The sequence below is a fragment of the Dermacentor silvarum genome, chromosome 7 (assembly GCF_013339745.2).
Source record: "Dermacentor silvarum isolate Dsil-2018 chromosome 7, BIME_Dsil_1.4, whole genome shotgun sequence".
In the NCBI taxonomy this organism is placed as follows: domain Eukaryota; kingdom Metazoa; phylum Arthropoda; class Arachnida; order Ixodida; family Ixodidae; genus Dermacentor; species Dermacentor silvarum.
In genome coordinates this window covers 135,277,890-135,300,286 of record NC_051160.1, presented here as the reverse complement: position 1 = coordinate 135,300,286, position 22,397 = coordinate 135,277,890, and the positions used below count along the sequence as shown (strand labels likewise).

The window sequence follows — 22,397 nt, the reverse complement described above, 5'->3', positions numbered from 1 at the left end:
TCTATCGAACGCGCCTACATGCTTACATTTACTTTCATTTCAACGTGATTCGCATGTTAAGCGAAACGAAAAAAAATGTAAGCCATGTACTCTGGTGATATGCAAGAGTAACAGAAGGAATAGCAAGCTTGACGAGAAGCGCGGAATGTTAGGCTGCGCAATGAGGGACGTCAATTTCGAGGTGCAGCATGAAGTGCACTGATCACAGAGTTAGGTTCTGCAGATATTGGTCCGCGTTTTGGGCTGAACACTGCGTCATGTAAATGAAGCTAGATGACCTGGATAACGTGCTGCATTACCGCTAGGAGAAGAGGTAACAGTATTTGTTGGATTAAAATGAGGAGAAAGTAGAGTTAAACAAGCGATAAAAAGTGGGCAATCGAACGTGGGCAGCCAAAAAGTTCTTGAATATGTTCAGGTTCCCAAGCAGAAATAATAACGACTGTGCACTCGTCAGGGTTCATTGAGATGCTTTTTCCTTGCATATTTTTTCACGTCCCAAAAAAGGTTACAATCGCGTGCGAACCATTTGTTCATATTGAACATGATCCTCCCCTTTCACATTGTTGGCGTGTGATATGCAGCAGAAAATTCGAAAAATTATCTGAACACGTAAGGCTCGCCAGGACTAGACAAATACCATTCACCCTGCATGAGGGCAATACCAATTCACGATTATAAAGTAGAGTTATTTATGTACAGCAGACATACAGATCAATGTAAACATCTTAGGTGGAGGTGCCGCTATAACGAGTAGCGTCAGGTAGTCGACCTCCGCCCGAACAGACGACATCGGCACCACTAATGTGATATTGATAAGAGTCCATTCTTATCTAATCCCCAGAATGAATCTGCTAAAGTTCCACAATGTTTATGCAATAAATATATCACCGAAGTACCACCTCAGCCTTGTTTAACAAGTCTGCTTGTTGAATACTCATTTCCTATCAATGGCGGCGTCTCCGCTGCATGGCGCAGAGTGCCCAGAGGTAAGGGTGAGAAAGGAGCAGGGCTTCACTACGCGCCTTTATTAGATGACACCACTCCTCACGTTCCATTCGACGAGCCCTATTACCTTCTATTCTACGTACAAACAAGCTGGTTGCTGCTCAGAAGTTTGAAGAGCACAAGCGCCGCCGCGCTGAAGCCGCTAACCACTGGCATGTGGTAGACGTGGCGGAGGTCGGCACCACTGGCTTGGAGCAAAACCGGGTGAGCAACCGCCAACGCCACGTTCCCGGATCAGACGAATAAAGAGAACACTATTTGTTATACCATACAATATTAAAAACCACTGCCCCTTCCGCTTTGAGAACATGGTCGAACAGCGAAGCTGTGTTAGCCGGCCTGCCGTGTTAGGCCGGCTGCAATGGGAGCGAGCGTCCGGGCCATAGTTGCATTCGCGCCTGCTTGGATGGCCCGAACGGTGATACTTGCGGGCGATGGGACGCGTCGGCGTCCACGGACGACGGCGTTCCTAGCGCGTTGCGGGGGGATAGGACGCGTTGGCGTCCACGGGTGACTGCGTTCCTCACGCTTTTACTACAACGTTCCCAGACGAATCCTTGACCAAAGCTCCGTATATAAAACCAACGCTAACGCGAACTCCTCTCACACCCTACTCATCCGTTGATCTACTTTTAGGGGAGAAGCACCTTAAGGCCGAGCCTTGTCCCCTCTCGTAGTTTTCCGTAGCTGTGGTTTGCATGGAGACCGCTAGGGGCATTGTGGTGCACAAGGACTATATAAGCGCTTTATATACTGTACACTTGTGCAGTATATATAGTCATAACCACATAAAGCCCACAGACAACGAAGCCAAGTAAAGCATCGGGGAAATTAAGTGTAGTTGAAATTGGAATGTAGAAAATAATGAAGAAAAGGGAAATCAAAGTGGACGAAAAGATAACTTATCGCCGGCGGGAGCCGAACCCGCAACCTACGCATTACGCGTGCGTTGCAATACCAATAGTGCTACGGCGACGGCTGTCGCCGTAGCACAATTCCCTTTCCTGCATTATTTTCTACATTCCCATTTCAACTACACTTAATTTCCCCGATGCTCTCCTTGGCTTCGTTGTCTGTTGGCTTTATGTGGTTATGACTAATAAAATCGAGCCCCTTGGCTCCCATTCTTCTTTCGTATATATATATATATATATATATATATATATATATATATATATATATAGTATATGTACGCGAAGCTCGGGCCACCAACCTCAGGTAGAGAACGCTTCCGCCGTTTTGCCGTCGCTTTCTATACTGTACACAAGTGTTGTCACTCATTTGCATGTTCGAGTGGGCAATGTAGGGGGATTCACGGTTACCGGTATGATCCCCCTGTGCTTCGCCCACTCATCATCATTCACTTCGTGGGTATGCGGTTTTGTTCCTACACCGCCATTGGTTGGCGTGCCTCACGCTCTCCCCCTCCAAGGCGAGTATTGGATGGCGCGACTTATGTCAACCTTCTCTCCATTCTCCTTTTTTATGGAGGGAAACCCCTTTCCCCCTGTTGAGCTCTTATTTTTCTCCTCTCAGGCTAGGTCACGTGACGCCTTTTTAACGAAGTCCGACAACGACGGCGCAGGGTCCGCATAAGCAGCTTCGCTGTAAAAACGTATTAGCACCTTAACAAGATGTAAGCAAAAGGGGTAGCCCATCAGAAACAGCGCACAAGTGCACATACAACACACACGTCCACGTTCTTTATGCGCTACGCCTTTTGCCTCCATCATGTTATACCAAGAAGCCCTACGTCCAACTTTAACCAATTACAAACCCATCGTAAAAAAGATTGCCTGCGCATTACCATCGCCAATTATCTCCAAAATATAAATGCGCCACCAAACATTTTTGTATTCATAACTATAACTAAATAATATAACTAAATACCGAACAACCCAGCGCAGTGAGCAACCACTGCAGGCCGGTGACCTCGGGGGAATAGGCCATGAAAATAAAATGACCACTCAACGAAAAGCAGAGGAAATGAAAAGGTTCAGCCAGTTGAGTGCTGAACGCACAACTTTTGTATGACCGTATGCAATACTCTACCAAATAAACCACCGCAGCAACTGTCGCCCTAAACCACTTTATTTGAATGTGTGCTTACTGCAATGTCTAGAAAAACGCAAGGACTGATTTTCACTGCGGAAATTTCTTAGTTCAAGCACCATCTCTGCACCGCAATAATTAAATCACACAGAGCTTATAGTGGATTCGCGATGTTCATTTCCGTATTTCCTGCAGGTGTGCCTTCGTTCTCATCGCAGATGCTCATCCTTCAATTCATTTTCGCTCAAGCAACACCCTCTAATCAATTCATTTCTCTTTATTGATCACCAGGGTTTGGGCTGTTAAACGGTCATCTTTGGAAAACAAACAAAAAGTTCGTCATGTCTACTCTGCACGATATCGTATTCGCAACCAGGCCAGAGGAAAAATTGAAGGTAAGGCAATAAAGTGATGGCGCTCTCCTCTTACAGTCGCCGAGCTCATCGTGACATTGAGTAGCCCTTTTGGTCCCAATATCTACCTGCTATATGACGGCCCTATAGAAGTTGGGAAAATTTCTATTCAGAGTGGCATTTCAACTGAACTTTCTCGATAGCCACTTCCAACACAAAATAGAAATCCTTCTTACATAAATGGGAATCCGCATCATGTTGTTGTGGTGAACCAGATCAGGACATATCGGAACAAAGACCAGAACTGTTAAATTTAAAACCGTGCTCTCGTTAGGGACTATTCTTTAATCATGGCTTTTTCCAGGCATTTTAAGAAGGGCATTACGTGCAGTGTGGAATTATTTGTGTTTTACAACGTAGCTTCAAAGTGATGACTTCTGGATGCGTTAAAATTTTAATTGAGTACCTTTTTAAAACACTCCTTATCAGTATGACGTCACATCATCCACCATTTCATTCTATTTCATTTTTCTATGACAATCAATATTTTGTTGGTTACTTTCACTAGTCAGTCATAGTTCTTTAACCTATATAAAAGTGATACGGGGTAAAAGAAGGCAGGCAATCGCCACCTCTGCAACAATTTTCTTGGTAAATATATCAATCTTTGCCATTACCGTATGTCTAAATGAAAAAAAAAATATTTTAATGACTCTACTATTCTCGCCTTAGCTCTGCTGGCAGTAACAGCGGAAGAGAACGCAACCACCATCACGATAGTTATGATAAGACTAAACACAAGGAAAAGGTGGAGAGAATGGGGCAGTTTTCACGTTTCAAATTTTGGTAAGATGATTTTTATATACATGCAAGTAGAGGTGCTCTAAATTTCTCTTAGTCATTCGTCTGCAAAATCACGGAATTTCTTTCCACGAGAAGATTCTGTACTTTAGTTGAAAAAATGTTTTTCAGATTTATACGCGGGCATGTCAGCACTGCACACATGACATGACATGACAAAAACTTTATTTGAGTCCTGAGAAACTGAGATCTATGCGAACCGAAGGCTCCCCCAGATTAAGTCAGTGGCTCCGCCCACGATGGAACCGGGAGACCAAGACCCGTCGCGATGTCTTGGGCCCTCTGGACAGCCTGGAGTTGAATTTGAAGATTGCTGCTTTTGAGGGATTCCTCCCATTGCTCTTTCGTGTACAGACAACGATATTAGTTGTCTTCCTTCGCGCTGCCACTTATTGGCATGTAACTTCAGCGTGAGGTCTCTGCATTACATTGAACTTACACTCACGGCGGAGTCATTTTTGACGTAATGACCACGTGGACGATAGAACAACTTATTGGTGCTTCAAAATTCTGGAAATGCGCTTATCGAAACATCTCGTTTGACCCACACCGAATGGCGGTCATCGCTCTGGAAGTATAAATAAAGCAAAAGCGCATGATGGTTGTGGCGCTAGCTTTACCACAACACGTTCCTTGCTACGTGCTCACTGCTTGCTGGCTTTCCCTCGTATTAATGCTGCAGTGAGCGGGATGTCGGTCATCATGCGTAGGACAAAGTATTTATGTCGAAAAGGCTATAGTGTGAGTATTTCGCATATCATCTATTTCAGCCAAGAATAACAAAAGAAGGTTAACAAGAAATAAAAAAATTCACAGGCCGGCGCTGCACACGCAGCACATTCACAGGGTAAGCTGGTGGAGCGTCTCAAGAGTAGCTCCAATTTGGGCATCACGCACAAAACTGCTATTTACGGACCTTTGTGAAGTCGAAAATGTGATTTAACATTCGCTTCCACTACATGTTTAAGTATTGGTAGAGTGTATCCGTGACGGGTTTCCTCTGATAAAAGCTGCAATGATGTCAAAAATATTTTCACTTTCCCACTACTGAAATTGTTCCGCTCTTTGTAATTGTCCCGCCTCTAACTTGTAATTTAGAATTTTAAAACCGGCGTGGACTTTCATAAGCCACAATTCGCATTCTAGACGCCTCTCTGTCACAGGAGTTTACGCAGCCATGATGGCTAGATTTTTATGGAGTCGTGCGCTTGAGCATGGGAACGCGAAATTGACTCAATACTGCCCCTGCGGCCCTTCTCATTAGCGTGCATACAAACAGCGCGCATACAAACCGGGATTGAATGCAACGCTAAAATTTGGTCGGGCGTACCTCAATACGGTTTACCTACTTTCGGGCGCGTTGATTAATCGAAGCTACCGGATAAATTTCTTACGCCGAGGCAGATCACAACCTGACAAAATGATTAGGCTCTGAGAGTGATTTCCGGCCCTGAGGTGACATGACAAATGTTTACCTATGCTTTTCTGCATTTCTTTTCTCTGTGTGAATGCGCCGGGTGAAAGAACGTGTAGGTGTTGTGTAGCGCTGCAGACTTAGCAAAACTATCGTATACATCACATCGTACTTTCAACTGGTACTCCCATAATGAATATATTCGAAGTTGCCCGCCCGTCAGTTCTGTTGTCGATAATGATATCACCTCGGTGCTTATTTTCAGACGCCATCTTTTATGGCACAGCTGTTAAAATAGCGAGCTTTTTATGGATGAACCACACCAAATGCCGTCTTTTCACGCCCGACATGCTGGGACCACCTCGAGTAATTTGAGAACTCTGATCTGTGCAGCCATTTGCGAGGAGCATCGTTTAAAAGTTTCCGCTTGAGTAGAGCCAACTCTTATGTGCACATACGCGTTATCTTCGTGCTCCTGGCTACAGGCGGCGAAGCCAGCAGCTGCCACCTTGCTTCGGACATGCCCGGAGCTCTAGGTATTGGAGCTCCCGCAAGGGATATCCACAACAATTCCTTTCTGTCAGTCTCAAAACATTCACCAGAACTCATTGGTGCGTTTTATTCTGTTCTGTCCTTTTTTAAGAGTGAAGCTGTTTAAGCTACCCGCAACTCCGTTATTCGTCCGCGAAACACTGCGTCGAGCTATGTTGTCACCTCGCGTTGCCTAGCAACCAGGAGCAGCTGGGCATAACCGGACAGAGCCGTGCTCCACTCCGCCAAGATACGCCCATCTGCCTACACACTGCATGCAACCTCGTTAAGGAGAGAGAATGAGAGCATGCGCGCGACGATTGCAATGCTCGGGAGAGAGAAAAAGAAAATGAGAGCGCGATAGAAAGGGAGAGAAAGAAATTGTAGCAGCCCCTACGAGGCAGCGCACAGAGCTGCTGCCGACGCCATCCGCGTTTCCCCGCTTTCCCTGCATTCGCGCCGAACGCGCGCAGTGCAGCAGGCGCCTCTGGCAGCGGCTCGACAGGTTTCGACCAGCCACGCTGCGGCATGTGTAGAGGTGCAGCTTGGCCGTAACTTCACCGGAGAGATAAAGATCCGAGCCGCGGCGCGATGGCGGAAGAACTCTTCTTGACTCTGTGGCGAGTACGGACGACCAAGGAAGATCTGGACAACCGAAGAAGAAGCCGATCATCTTGTAGCGCGTCGCGCGGCCAAGCGAGAATCTACGCTTGGGCGGTGAGCCGATTTGCAATACCGTGCCTAGCAGCTTTTTGCATTTCCTAGCAAAATTTTTCCAAGCCTAGTCGACGACGGGCGGACAGTTCAGATCGCTCTCGTCAAAACAAGGCGAAAAGACTTTGCCGCGAAGACCCTGTTGGGCGTGGTGCCGAAATTGGAGCTACTCTTTGTTGTATCGGCGTGGCGGCTATGGATGCCACGCCGGTCACGCGGGAAATGCGGGGGCACGCCGGGACGGTGGCCGACAAGTCACACAGACGCAGATGGGTACCGAGGCCAAGAACTCTTTATTGGCGAAGACAGCTCTGTATATAGGCGGGCGTAGTTACACACAGTGCCTCCTGGGTGCGAAATATGTGGGTTTCTGAACCGAAACCCCTACATCACATCATGCCCCCTCTTTTAAGTAAGGTGGAGAATTTCAACAGCATTATACAGTAGTAAATAGGATCATATGTATGAGATATGTCCCTATGCAACATTATACAGTGGTAATGGTCACATTAACGATTTATCTGTATCTCTGTCCTTCGTGCGAAAATGTAACGGTATGTTACAATAGGCACTCGGTAATGTTTAAGCAAAATAGACACAATACAATAGATACACTATTAATACAAATATACATATAATGGCTAACATCGCCACTAACCTAAAAACACTGACTCACTTTTCACAGTCGTGGCAGTAACAGGCACAATAGACCGCAATTACACACACAATGGCTAAAGGAGCCAATAAAGCAAGCACAATGAAACTTTTCATGGTCCCGACAACATTTTAAAAAGGCAATTATTATTATTATTATTTGATTTGTACACATATACACACAAGGACACAAAGGGATTAAGGAGGGAGCAAGCTGACAACTGCCACTGAGAGGGGCACAACGCCTGCCTACTCCTACAGGAGGAGGGAATAGAGGAAATGAAAATATGAGAAAAGAAAAGAGCAAATAAAGAAATGACGAAGACACAGACAGAACAAAACAAAAACAAAACAAAATAGAAATAACGTCTAGAAACGGGAGGCCAAGTCAGTGTCCTTCAGAAAACTTAGCAGGGCTCGATGGGCCTGGTCACGTCTTGCAGCGCTTCCCTTGGAAAAAGGCAATCGTCAAGGGTCGCACATGGCAGCCCTATAAGTCTGTACTCCTTAATTAGTAATGCGCGCGGCGCAACGAATGCGGGACAATCTAAAACTAGATGTTCAAGTGTCTCACAGGAGCCACAAAACGTACACGACGGGCTGTCCACACGTCCTTGTCGGTATAGGCGTTCGCGCACCAACACACACCCAACCCTTAACTTGTATAACAGTGCTCTAGCACGACGGGCCAGGCCTCGACCACGAACGCGTGGAGGGAACGATCCGTCTGCAACACGCTGGTCTGGGTGCTGCTTTAGGAGGTGTCGGCGTATCAGGAGACGGGCATTTTCAAATGTGCACGAAATGTCAGGGCAGTCACATTCATGGTGGGCACAGCTTGAAGCGAGGCGATCAGCCTCTTCATTTCCAGCGATGCCCACGTGCGAGGGTACCCACTGGGCAATGAGGGACACTCCACAGGAAGTAATTTTGCCGGAAGTTTCTTGGATACTGCACAACAATGGGCTATCGGCATCTTGTCTAAGTCTGCTGAGGGCAGCACGGGAGTCTGTAAGAATGACGACCTTCAAGGCGTTTAATTCTTCGTGTACGTATTTCAGAGCAACATCAATCGCTGCTAGTTCTGCAGTTGTTGATGAGGTTGGATGTAGTATTCTAAATACCCGTCTGATGCCAGTCGAAGGGCAGAAGAAAGCTGCAGAAGCGCCTTGCGCGTCGTTGTGTACAGATGCGTCCGTGAATACCTCAATATAACCTTCAAATTTTTCAAATAGGTGGGACTGGGCCAATTGAAATAGTGCCGGAACAGGCTGACTAGATTTTTTGTGTATTTCAGGAATTGTCAGATAAATGGGGAAGGAGCATTTGTTGCGCTTCTTCGGAGTTGTGAAAGAAGTGTCTCCTGAACTGTGAGTAATGTCCACAAACAATGCCGCCATTTTCCCCATCCGAGAGAATGGGCGCTGAAGCAGCCGATTAATCAGTGCTTGGCCGTCTGATGCTCGGTGCAAACGCTCGATATGGTGTAGCGCTCTCTGGTCTGCTTGCAAGCTCAGGGGCAACTGGTGCGCTTCCGTGAGTTGTGGAACAGATTGCGCCTCACGAGGTAAGCCAAGCATGACTCGGAGGGCAACACGATGGTCCCGTTCCAACTCAGACATCACATTTGGCGGCACGTTCAAGACTGGCAAGGCATACATCACGCCAGAGAGGACAGACGATTGGTATACCTGAAGTGCTGTCGTCTGGTCGCAGCCAGCGCCTCTAGCAGTCAAGGCGGCCACATACTTGAGCAGCGACCGGGATTTGCACCGCACAGAGGTAAGGGCAGGGCGCCAAGAGAGGCGATCATCGATAATTACGCCCAGGTAGCGGTGGTGTTGTACCCATTGTACCGGTGTCTCTCCGAGGTACAGCCGGCTCATGGTTCGACGAGCCCGTTGCCTTGGATGATACGCAATCGCGGCTGACTTAGCTGGTGAGATCTGCAGACCAACTTCCTCCAAGTACTCTGAAGTCGCATTCAGAGCTCTCTGCAAGATTCCACGAAGACGTGGACCGTGGTACGAAGGACCGCTGATCCACAGTGCAATGTCATCAGCATAGATTGCTATACATATTGGAAAGTCTGCTTCCTGAGGCAATCGGCTTGGAAGTCCAGCAAGTACACTGTTGAAGAGAAGCGGCGACAAGACGCTGCCTTGTGGTACACCGCAAAAAGGCAAACAATCAAGAATACAATGCACACTCAATATATCACTAGGGAACAAAGTGCCTTAAATGATGTGGCCTCGTAAGGCGTCTTTAGGATCGCCAGGGTATCTGATGCGAGAAATGTGTGGGCCCAGGGCCCTGCATTGGAGCTACTGATGGATGAATTTGACTCTGTGGTCTAGTTACACGCCTATTAGGCGAATTGAAGACATTATTTTGGCTGGCCACCACAGCCGGACATTAAATCGGTGCCTGAACAGCCGTATGCTCCGTAATACGCTCTGCGGTGGTATCTGCGAGCGGTGCACATAGACTGGGCACGTCAGTCAGCGTTTGATGTACCTTTTCACCTTGCCCTTTGGTTAGAGACTGTTTAACCGCAGGAACAGAGATAGTTACCAGCGTAGGAATTTCAAACGAAAGGGCCTGCGAGTACTGTGTCAAAGGAGGATCCACCGGGAACTGTAAAGGACGATTTGCATCACTATGTTTCTCCAAATGTACCAGTACCAACGTCGAAGCGTTCCAAATGTTCCCATCACTCAACTTAAATCATGGTCCCCAACCTATACTAGCGCCGTGAAAGGATATCTATATTTAGGCTTTTTTCCTGGCAATCTGACTTTAACTTTGTTCCAAATCAGAAACTTGGATGACTTCGCACCCCTCTTTTGGTCCACATACTGTTTCACATTCTGCTGCCTACGGAATAGCCTCGTCCGCACAACGTGAGATCAACTATGTCAACAGATTAACGAGGTTGTATATTATGTAAAAGTCTATCAGGACATAATACTGTCGTTGCCTGTGCAGTAAACTTGTATGTGCCTAAGAAATCTGTGATGGCTTTTTGAGCGGGCGGCGTTCAAGCTGAGAAAGCTGAATTTGTTCGTTTAACGTCCTGTTAAACCGCTCGACCTGTCCATTGGCATGCGGGTAGTAAATAGAGGAACACATGCTTAATTCCTCGCTCTGCAAGAAAAGTTTCAAACTGTTGCGACTTAAATTGTGGAGAATTCTCCGTCAGTATGTATGTGGGAATTCCTTCTCTACTGAAAACTGCAGACAAGTAGGTCACGACAGCGTCTGAAGTTGCTTGACATGCAAAATAGACTGCGGGCCATTTTGCACGTGAATTGGGACATTTGTTGCATCGGCTTGGCGGCTATGGATGCCACGCCGGTCCGGTGGGAAATGCGGGGGCACGCCCGGACGGCGGTCGAACAAGTCACGAAGTCGCAGATGGGTACCGAGGCGAAGAACTCTTTATTAGCGTAGACAGCTCCTTATATAACGGGCGTAGTTACAAACAGCGCCCCCTGGGTGCGGAATTTGTGGGTTTCGGAACTGAAACCTCTACATCACATTCTTGAGCCGCTCTACCAGCTTACAGTGTGACTGTGCTGCATGTGCCGCGCAGGCCTGTGACTTTTTTTCTTACTGACGACGTTTCTCAGTGAATTTTCTCTTCACATGCATCTTCACAGGTCCCGTTGCAGTGGTTGATGAAACAATTAGAGGAAACCAATGGCCAGCCAACATCAGTTCGCCAGTACATCATGCCCTGTGTGGTCGCCAGCGTTTCCTCATTGTTTTTCCCGTCGACACTGTACAGCACAGGCGGCACCCTACAGCATATGACGCAAGTTCTGGGCAAGATGGCCGTTCCCTTATTCAGTGGCCAACAGTTCGAGACGACACCAGCCCTGCTCCGGAGCGTATTGCAGCGCTTGCCGTTCACTAGAACTGGCAAAATGTGTGCTCTTGTGAACGAGTATACAGACTTTATTAGGTAAGCCAGTAAAGCCTTGGCAAAGTTTACTTTTCTGTGCTTTGTAAGACGATCTTTTATATCGAAGCTTCCTCTACCAATCAACGGTTCTTTCGTGTGCCTAGCAGAAAGCTACCGTCAAAGTGGGCCGATCCTGGCAATAGTGCAGAAAGGGTCCAAGCTCATTAAACTCATTCTCTCAAAGGAACAACCCAGCGAACAATTCTCATTCTCTCTTGCTCTCATTCTCAAAAAGAGAGAATGAGAGGAAGAAAGAGAGAGAGAGAGAGAAATAATGAAATAGAGACAGAGAAAGAGAGAAAACAAAATAAAATCACTACGAAAATAACAGAAACAAAGAAAGACAGAAAGGAAGAAAGAGATATAGAAAAAGAGAAAGCGAGAAAGAAATAGAGAGAGGAAGAGAGGGAAAGAAGGATAGATAGATGTATAGATAGATAGACAGAAACATAAAGAGAGAGAGAAGGAAAGACACACATATATAGAGAGAGAGACGGAAAGAGAGCGAGAAATAAAGTCACCACGAAGGTCAGATGTACACACGACGAGCTTCGGTTGCCGCCATTTTCTCGGTGGGAGAAGGGCTGGCGATTATTCAGCCATTGCTTAAGCTTCAGTAGTATTGAAGCTTAAACAATGATTGAAAAAGATATAAGAAATACCTTAGTTTCAGGCTAAGGTTAACGTTTCATTTAAATATAACTAATGCCCACCATGCCACTTACCATGGCGCCCCACGAGGAAGAACAATTTGCATTATTTAAACAAAAAAAACGTCATTAATTGTAATGTATACAGGTATGAGAATGGTGAAAATACCAAGAATGCTATTTTCGCATTAAAACAAACACCAAGCAATATTATTAAAATAATACGTGCACAGGAACGCTTACATAGGTGCTAATAAGTATTATTTGAAGATTTTCTTAAAATATGCACGTGATTTTGTATATCCTGATAAGTCATAGAGAAACGGAGAAGGTTTGTATGAAATATCTGGGCAATGGCGGAACATTTTCAAACTCGGGTGGTTTCTCGCAAACCCTGTCCATGACTTAAATGGAGAATTGCGGCGCGAAGTAAACGAATGCAGGACAAGACCGACAAACATGTAGCGCTCGAATTTGTGTCGTTACACGGTGTTCCTTTACTTTGCGCTACCATTAATCATTGTGAACACGACTTATCAGTAGAGAAATCTACTACCCTTCACATTCTAGTTAGAGGTGATAAAATGTACCACGCAATTGTGAATAAATAGTAAGCCCAATTTATGGATAGCGTTAATCACCTTCAGCAATACAGAGGCACTCACGCGGTGGGTGCTTCTCTAGTTACTCGAACATAGGTGCTCCCATTCGGCATTAATGCATAACCGTGCGCCGTATTTTCTACAACTTACTTCAGATGCTCACCGGTAAGCGAACATGATTCTTGCCGTCACATGCGCTCGAGAATTCAGTGATAAAGCTCTAGAAGTGTCGTCCGGAACTGTCTGGGATTTCTTCGGTAGAAAGTAAATTCAAATGGCAATTTGTTTCAATTGTTCGTATTCGAGAACTCTCTTGCCGGCAACGTAATGTCACGTTCTGAAAAACTGTAAAACGATCGAAAACAATTGTTCGTTCGTGTCGAACACTCCCCACTACTTCCCTTTCATTTCTTCATTCATCATGTAAGCTCTGGGGTGCTATAACGTAAAATGATTCCAAACTATTTTGATTCTAAACTCCTGACCTCAAATTTACGTAACCACCGACGCAAGCATCGGGCGGGGACCCGCAGCGTTGTCTGAACAACCCAATCAAACAGTCTCCTCGTTTATAGAAGGTCACCTTTGTTCGCTTTCAAAATCAATAGCATTGTCTACACTCAGTGTTTTTTCTTACCTAATTGGCTGACAAGAGGCGAGGAGCACGCTCTAGTGGAGAGGCTTTCGATAGGGCCGAGCCAGCACAGTGAAAATAGATAACTGCATGAAGAGGGTGGTGCCGGCTTCTCCGATTGGGCCGCTTCGCCTTACTTAGCTTGCGGTGGCTGGTTGAAAATCGCGGCGGCGTGCAAAGGAAGGGTAAGAATGCCGCTAAAACGGATCCTCAGCAGGGAAGAGTTGGCAGAGCGATGTCGTATGCATGCCAAGGTATCGATAACGTTTTGCTGCCACGCATAAAAGGTTTATCATGCGCAAAGAAATACATGATCACTTCTTCTTTTTGGGGATTTACGTGCCAAAACCAGTTATGATTATGAGGCACACCGTAGTGGAGGGCTCCAGATTGGTTTTGACCACCTGGGGTTCTTTTAAATACATGATCACGGGCAGGTGGGAGTAGCGGGGGCCTGAGCGATCGGCTGGCAGCCATCTTCTATTACTTTCGGAACGGGGCAGTCTGTGTCTGTAGAGAAAAACGTTCAGTTTTATTGGTCATAGTAATGAATATTTTTCGCTTACACGTCCTTTTCGACGTGATGAGTTTTCGTGATTTTGTGAGGTCTTTTGACAGACAGGCGAAGGAGGCGTACCAGGAAAACATTGCACCAATAGCACAGGGCTAACGGTGAAAAGGCGTCGAATCAGGCATGATTATTTTTGTTGTGCGGTTTAATCATGTATATTCAGTGTGTACACGTTATATCAGATGTGGAGATATTGCGGTGGGGAGCTATTGCAGACAGACAAAGCTGCGAGTGGCCTGAAAACGTTTTGACCAATCGTGGAGGCTGATTGCAGAAATTGGAATCAAAACAGTTTGGAATCCTTTTACGTTATAGCGCCCCTGGTTTAGTGCAAGTACACCAGCGAATCAAAAATATTTTTTCAGTATAGGTTAGGGTTCCACTATTTTATAACAAAAACGTCGTACTATCTGCGGCCAATAATAATTTCGCAGTGATTTTTCCTGTCAATAATTTCAAGCATAAAGTCAACACCCACACCGAAGGCTGTCACGATTGCAGCGTTTTATTTATTTAGCACCGCCTGCTGTCCCACGTCAGCGGGTGGCTTAGTTTTCCACGATTTCTTTCCTTCATGTCGGCCACAACGAGAAAAATTAGGCGCGCAACCAGGTGACAAAGCCTCGTGTGCAGGTAGTTTCATCACGGGCTCGTAACTCAAGTTCCCTGAATGGGGAATTTTTCAGATCTATTGGAAATGTGATTTATTTTTTGCCGGTTTTACTTAACGGATATAATTGGAATAATGAGGAAAAGCATAATTGATGGCAGGTTTGTGCAATGTTGCGGGCATTTTCGATCCGTGTAATTGCATCATTTTTGACAAGCGTTCAATTGCCCCATACATTTCGTACATATCGGCATTTACAGAGAGCTGTGATGTATGCGACCTAAGCTATTGGCGAATGCAATGCATTGCTTAATCTGTATGCGACGAACGACACTGTTATTCTTTCTGAGGTTTTACGTGCGAAAACCAGTTATCATTATGAGGCACAGCCGTAGTGGAGGGCTCCGGAATAATTTCGACCACCTGGGGTTCTTTAACGTGCACTACAACGCAAGCGCACGGGCGTTTTTGCATTTTGCCTCCATCGATATGCGAACGCCGTGGCCGGGATTCGATTCCGCGATCTCGTGCTCAGCAGCTCAACGCCTTAGCTGGCTGAGCCACCACGGTGGATACGAACCACAGTAGCCGATATATTTGTGCTAATTGTCGGGTAAGCGTCCTCTGAAATGCACAATAAGTGAAGGCTGCAGATGGTGACATCGGATTCTCTGAATAAGAGCTCCATGTGCACAAATCTACTGCTAAAGGGCTACGGTACATTGGTTTAGGTTCAATGCCGTAAAAAATAACAGATGGACGCTTGCATGCGAAATTAATCGTAAAAATTGCAAGCTCCCCCGTAATCGAGAGTAGATGTAAACATGAAATGGCTACCGGTAAAGAAGATTAGTTGAATCTAATACTAGCAACGATCGTGAAATGGGTGTAGGCATGTTCGCAACGGAACACTCTACCACACCACAGCACTGCCATATTGTACACTGGTCAATATAGACGGTGTCCAGCTAGAAAAAGAAAATCCCGGCTGAAGGCAGTACGAATGACTGCGAAATGCGCCAGGGAGACAGAGCGCACTGCCCAGCTAGAAGAAAATCACCTGAAGGAGGCACCACGCAGCGTGGCGCCATCTTTCGAGGTGACGCAAAGCACGCGCCGCGGAACTCGCGGTCCGCTGGCGTTCAAAAGAACACAGGCAACCCGGCCTCAGCGCAAAAAGATGACAGTCTAATGTATGGTTCATTGTACTTGCCTTATGAAGGTCTTTATTGTAAATGACAAATAAAACTTCCGCGTACTAGAAGTTACAGCTTGAGTGATTTTGGAAAAAAACTTAAGGAAGAGCTCGGAAGCAATATTTTTTCCAACTTGGTTGGGCAGTAACTAGCGTACGTAATGCGTTTCAGTACAAATTTATGGGTGCCGCAGACCGCATTTTGTTAACTTTGGCTGCTTTCGCGGATGATCTAGTTTTATTCTCGCAACTACGTCTGAATGTTCTCGTTTGAGTTCCCGGATAACGACTCTGGCTTTTGGCTCAAGGTCACTTGAAGTTCGCCGACAACGGGAGCTAAAAGCATCTCACACTTAAAAACCTAAAAAGCGGAAGCCAGCTTTGTATTTTACTACAACTAAAACACCCCGAAGTCCTGTCTTTAGGTATTTCCACAGCGTGTGCCTGTATTGAATGCGCTGTTGAGGCATATAACAGAAATTTTCAGCTGGTTGCGAAATATTGTGCTGAATTAAGTTTTCTCGTTTGCTAAAGATGCTTTGAATGAGATAGAATCTTCCAGTATTTCAGTAAACGCAGTTTACCATAGGTAAGAACACATTTCAGTACCATTTCTTGATCCAGTTTTGCAAGAACGTAGTCGTTCTACGCAACACTGATTAATAATGAGGAGACTAGGGAACTCAGAGAAGTCTTAAGTGACTTGTGCAGACTTTAAACCAAAATCTTCTTTGTTGTGTTCGCACTATAATTCTTCTTCTTTCTAGGGTTTTACGTGCCAAAACCAGTTCTGACTATGAGGCACGCCGTAGTGGAGGGCTCCGGATTAATTTTGGCCACCTGGGGTTCTTTAACGTGCACTACAACGCAAGCACACGGGCGTTTTTGCATTTCGCCTCCATCGAAATGCGGCCTCCGCGGCCGGGATTCCATCCCGCGACCTCGATCTCGCACTATAATTATTGCTAAGTCAATCATCAAGAAACATCCGCGCTGCAAGGTAGAGAGCCAGCGCTAATACTTGTAAAATTTACTTGCTGGTAGTGCCATCAAAACTGGACAAGCCATCCTCTGGTGTGTCAGATAACCAATCTGGTAGCGTGATAAAGCTATAAACTAATGTATACCGCAAAAATGCAATCAGGGTTGATAAGAAGGTCCGCTAAGAACTGCAAGAAATTACAGCGATATGCCGGATGTACTAGGTGTCGTAAATCTTAGCGTTAATATTTAAAGATCTACGAAAAATTATATTAAATAGTGCATCATAGAGTAGATCACCAGCGTAGACGGGAACTTCATTTGCTCTGCATTTTGAGGCCATTATGTTTACAACAAAGTATTTTTGAAAAAAAATGCGTAATCCCTCATGACCTGTTAACAATGATCCACGCTCGAGAGCCTAGCGACATATTTTGTTTAGGCGGCTGCTCTGTGTCTTCTTTATAAAAGGCACAGCATCAGCTTATAATGAGAGATTCTTTTACACATTTTTTTAGAAAACAAATCGAGGACTACAAATCTACGTGGGACCAGGAGCCAGTCAAGGACTTTATTAAGTGCTACACTGAAAGGATAGAAAGGGCACAACTGGACGGTGATCAAGCGTTCCAGTGTAAGTCATATGTTTACGATATACGTGTACGGGGCATGCATTGCTTCTACGGTTTCTTTCGCCAAGCAATATGTACAATAGAACGCGTCTGCAACGACAAAACTTTCATAGCGAACGATTGATTATGTCCCGAGCAAATTTCTATCTTTGATAGGCATTTTGAACGCATTTGCAACGAAGACCACAACAACAAACTTTGCTGTACACGGGACGGAATGAGGCCCCTCCAAAGGCCAATTTGTTGTAGTACAACGAATGTCATGTGAATGTACCACTGCTATGCTCTACAGACTTCACTAATGCGTGCTAGTGCTTACGGCACCGCAAGCGACACACTTGTCGAACTTTCAAAAATATATGTGGTCCTGCCGCTCTGATCAACGAAGCGCTCAACTCGAACGCCGACTGTTGTAATGCTTAAGCGGGTGCGAATGCTAGCAAATACGTCATAGTTTATGACGATGTAAGGATGTAACCTTAGTCCCTTTCAATAATGTTGACTAACTTTGAATAATTTTTTTTCAGACAAATGTTCCTAGAACCTACCAACGGTCTATTGAAAGCTTTAAAATCGTTTTTTTTAATTTCCTAACGGCGTCATACCAATATCCTATCGACTACTGTCCACCGATGTTGAATTAAAATTGAATTTACAAACTTACTTTAAACGATGAATGAACATCCCTGAAACAATAAAAGCAAGGTTTACTAACCATCTTCATACATCTTAGAAATCTATTAATCATATTCTACCAACTTTTTATTCCTCAACATAGAAATATCCTGGTAAATTTTTTCCTACTTTTTGCTGCTCGCCCTAGAAACGTGCTTGTAATTTTTTTCCGATTTTTCTGTTTCTTGCCCTAGAAACATCCTTGTAACTTTTTCCAACTTTATGTTGCTCGCCCCAGAAACATCAGAGGGATATAAAAGTATGTACCTTGTAATGAAACACAGCAATCCTTTCAAACACTAATATTTATTTTCCAACCATTTCATACATGTCCTCAAAAGCCAAAAGCAAGCAGCGACGATAATGTGTTCTTGATATACCCCTTGCTGCAAGCCTAAGGCAAGGAAAAATCCACAAATAGTTAGAATAGCATCTGTGGAACAGAGAGAGAGAAAACGAGAAGGGAGAGGTAGGGAGGTTAACAAAGGTCGTGCCCGGTTGGCAACCCTACACTTGGGGAGAGGACTTAGGGACGAGATAGCTTGTAGCACTCATCCACAAGAATTTGACTTCAAATGACCCACAAAAAAACGAAGTTTTCAACTGACTGCCTTGCCACACATATTTAGAAAGGCGTTCACACCTGCGTGGTCTAAAGTATATTTTTGGGCGACGTCCTTGTGGGCATTAGAACGCCACCCAAAAAGTGACTGAAGCATAGCTGAAGCAGTACTGCTGCACAGAATATGCACGTGTTACATGTACGAATCTTACACTTGTGTGAAGTAGCCGTAAATCAGTTGCAGTAAAGATATTTGAAGTTTTTAGAACAGCTTCAGCCAGATATGCCTAACTGGCCATAAATGTGATGACATGCAAAAAGCACATTTTGCCTAAACAATGTCTTATGCAGTAGAAAACATTTTTATAGACCCTCTAGAGCGCATTATTCAAAGTATGAAAATTCAATTCATTAAAAGCACAAAAATATGAAATTAAAAAGTAACTATGTCAAGATTTCCACCAAGTGCAGGGTAGCTTGAGCATGAAGCAAGCTTCCTTGTGACATCTCAGTAAATCTGAGGTACTGAGCATATGGTACCGCAAACCACATACGCACACATCCGTTCTGGGCAGTAGTCAGCACTGTTACCAGGTCACCCCGTAAGCTTGTGTATTAGGCAGCTGACAAGTAATAAGAAGAAGCTAAAAAGGATTGTTTGCATTTCAGATAAGTGACAGCAAAGAACAAGCTTTCGCCTGTGTCAACTGGAGAAGGGCAGAGACACGCAGATAACAAATGCCAATGTAAAGGCGAACGGTCAGCGTTCAGCTGCACTGTCGTAGCTTGCAACTAATGCACGCAGAAAAAAAACTGCGCATGTAACGGTGAACACTCAGCGTTCAGCTGCACGGTGGTGGTGGCTTGCAACTACTGCACTGGGTGGATTGTTATGATTTCGCAGTTTGCGTTACCACCCAAAATTTCTTTAACATAACAAGGAGACCAGCTTCCACCCTGAAGCCAACCTGGGGCGCTATAACGTAAAATGATTCCAAACTGTTTTGATTCCAATTTCTGCAATAAGCCTCCACGATCGGTGAAAACATTTTCGGGCCACTCCCAACTTCGCCTGTCTGTCACGCGACGTCACGAAAACCGCGATAGCTCCCCATCTGATAAAACGAGTACACACTGATTATGCATGATAAAACCGCACAAATAAAAAATAATCATTCCTTATTCAACGCCTTTTCACCATTAGCGTTCTGCTATTGGTCCAATGTTTTCTGGCTACGCCCACTTCGCCTGTATGTCACGTGACCTCACAAAACCGCGAAAGCTCACACGTCAAAGTGACGTGTACGCGAAAAAATGCATTATTATGCCGAACAAAACTGGAAATTTTTCTGAATAGCGACAGACTGCCCCGTTCCGAAAGGAATAGAATATGGTGCCCGCTGGGCCGTGATTTTGTAGGGATGCCTTATGACGTATTCTATACTAGTCTTATCATCCACAGCTCACGGCCGGCTGGTCCCATGGATAACGCGAGCGGACCGTCGCTCTGACCACTGACAAAGCGCGATAAGCGCGAAAAGGCATTATTACCGGAAAGACATCACTACAAAATACCGGCCCTGATCGCTCAGGTCCTCGCTACTCGCACTTGCCGGTGAGCATGTATTTATTTGCGCATGATAAACCTTTTTGCGTGGCAGTAAAACGTTATCGAGTCCTTTCGGCATGCATACAACATCGCTCTGCCAACTCTTACTTGTTGAGGATCCTTTTTAGCGGCACTCTTATCCTTCCATTACACGCCGCCGCAATTTTAGACCAACTATTGCAAGCTAAGTAAGGCGAAGCGGACCAAACGGAGTAGCCGGCACCACCCTCTTCATGCGGTAATCTCTTTTCAATGTGCTGGCTCTGCCCCATCGAAACTCTCTCCACTAGAGCGTGCTCCTCGCCTCTTGCCAGCCAATTAGATAAGAAAAAACACTGAGTGTACACAATGTTACTGATTTTGAAAGCGAACAAAGGTGACCTCCAATAAACGAGGAGACTGTTTGATTGGGTTGTTCAGACAAGGCTGCGGGTCTCCGCCCAATGCTTGCGTCAGTGGTTACGTAAGTTTGACGTCAGGAGTTTGGAATCAAAACAGTTTGAAATCATTTTACGCTATAGCGCCCCTGCACTTGGGAAGCATATTGAACTTGTCAGAATGAAATAGTAATGGTTTGATATTTGCTTAAGCAATTAACTTCTCATATTGTGACTAGGGATTCAGCAGCTATTTATTGGACAATAAAATTTTGCAGTTTGTATGAAAATTTTAGGGTATGAAGTACGGTATGGAATACGCAAGTCTGACCGCTTAGAGGGAACAATATAGGCGCAAAGGCAATAGTGTGACAAGTGAGCTTCAGAAGATTTCATAACAAAAATAACAAGAAGATACATATCTGGAGACCTAGAGTTTGTCAAGAATAATCTAAAAAAGGCAATCTGACTAGAATAATATCCAGTCTCCACAGAGCATATTATGCATAGTTAAAGTCAGAGTTATATTTAACTCAGAGGAGCCTAGTTTGAGTAAGTTCATTAAACTCTGGGCATTCCAGATGACCAAAAGATAACATGCAAGTGATCTGCCACTAAAAATCATGAAAATGGCAAACACAGTTAAACGATTGCGTATTACACAAACATATCCTACAACACACAAGGTAGTGGCAGTTTTGTACGTACCTTTGTGAAAGCATGCAGATCTGGTGCTTTATTCTGGCGCTCTCCAGATAGCCGCAGTGCGGCAGGTTCCTGCGGGATGCCTCCAGAATTCGTATATCTTTCAATTGCAAGAAATGAATAATTTATTGCAATGTGAATCTGGAAACATATCATATCAGTGTAATGCGGAATTGCAAAAAGGGCCTCACACAAGCAGCTACGTTAATCTGCGTCTCGTTGTACAAATGTCTCATCATTATATATCTGGAGGTTACAGAGCTATTGTGTAACAAGTGAGATTCCAGGCGGGAGTGCAGCAAACATAAGACTACCAGGAAAATCATCACCAAAACTGTGCAGAAAAACAAATGAGCATAGGATTACAAAAAATTAATGATCACATGAAAAGTCTGGAAAGACTGGAATAGCCGGCATTCACGGTGAGTGGTAAGAGTGGCGTAGGATAGAGCGCAAATACCGCTATGAAATCGCAGGCCTTACTTTAATACTGCAACGCACAGTCACTACCTATGACTGCAAGAGCTGACATACTGTTCTTTAGATGATTATGTTTAGATGAATATGAACACATGGGTAGGATACCTAGATACTAGCGATCTATTGCCGTTGTTTACCTGCTTATAAAGCCTTGTATCGCTTGTGTGACACTGTGTTTTGAGTTTCCATTTGCAAATGTATAAATATGATGCCCCCCCCCCCCCCTCTGTAATGCTCTTAGAAGGAATGCGGGTTTTTGTAATAAAAATGGATATATAATACAAGCCAGCGTCTGATTGAGATGTCTAGATTAAAAAGCAACCTCTTTATTGCAATGTCAGTATATCTTCCCTGCAATATATAACACGGACGCAGACAGGTTCTCGCAATGCGGGCCTTCGAACTGAACTGTATAGAAAAAAATCTTCATACAAGCTATTATCTCCACAAGCTTCAAACATAGCAATCCTGTCATAGCAATCAGACGAGGTAGCATACTTCATAGGAAAATGCAAGTACGCGATTACGTAAGCAAAAGCTTTCGTGAAATTGCTTACTAA

The 22,397-nt window shown here is 44.9% G+C and overlaps 2 protein-coding genes across 6 annotated transcripts in view; both read left to right on the top strand.

Moving 5' to 3' along the window:
* LOC119458466 (cytochrome P450 2C15-like) overlaps positions 1-22,397 on the top strand; it is a 419,645-nt gene that overhangs the window by 25,800 nt on the left and 371,448 nt on the right. The gene's annotated exons all lie outside the window — the stretch shown is intronic.
* The window catches only part of LOC119458469 (cytochrome P450 2B19-like), a 261,264-nt gene that overhangs the window by 25,809 nt on the left and 213,058 nt on the right, over positions 1-22,397 (top strand). For 2 of the 4 annotated variants that reach the window (XM_049671231.1, XM_037720309.2), the window contains exons 5-7: positions 3,352-3,455; positions 11,250-11,554; positions 17,316-17,431. The exons of 1 other annotated variant lie outside the window; for it this stretch is intronic. In XM_049671231.1, coding sequence (XP_049527188.1) covers positions 3,352-3,455; positions 11,250-11,554; positions 17,316-17,431 — 525 coding nt within the window. The remainder of the gene's footprint in view (positions 1-3,351; positions 3,456-11,249; positions 11,555-17,315; positions 17,432-22,397) is intronic. One more of the 4 variants, XM_049671230.1, reaches the window with a different exon arrangement.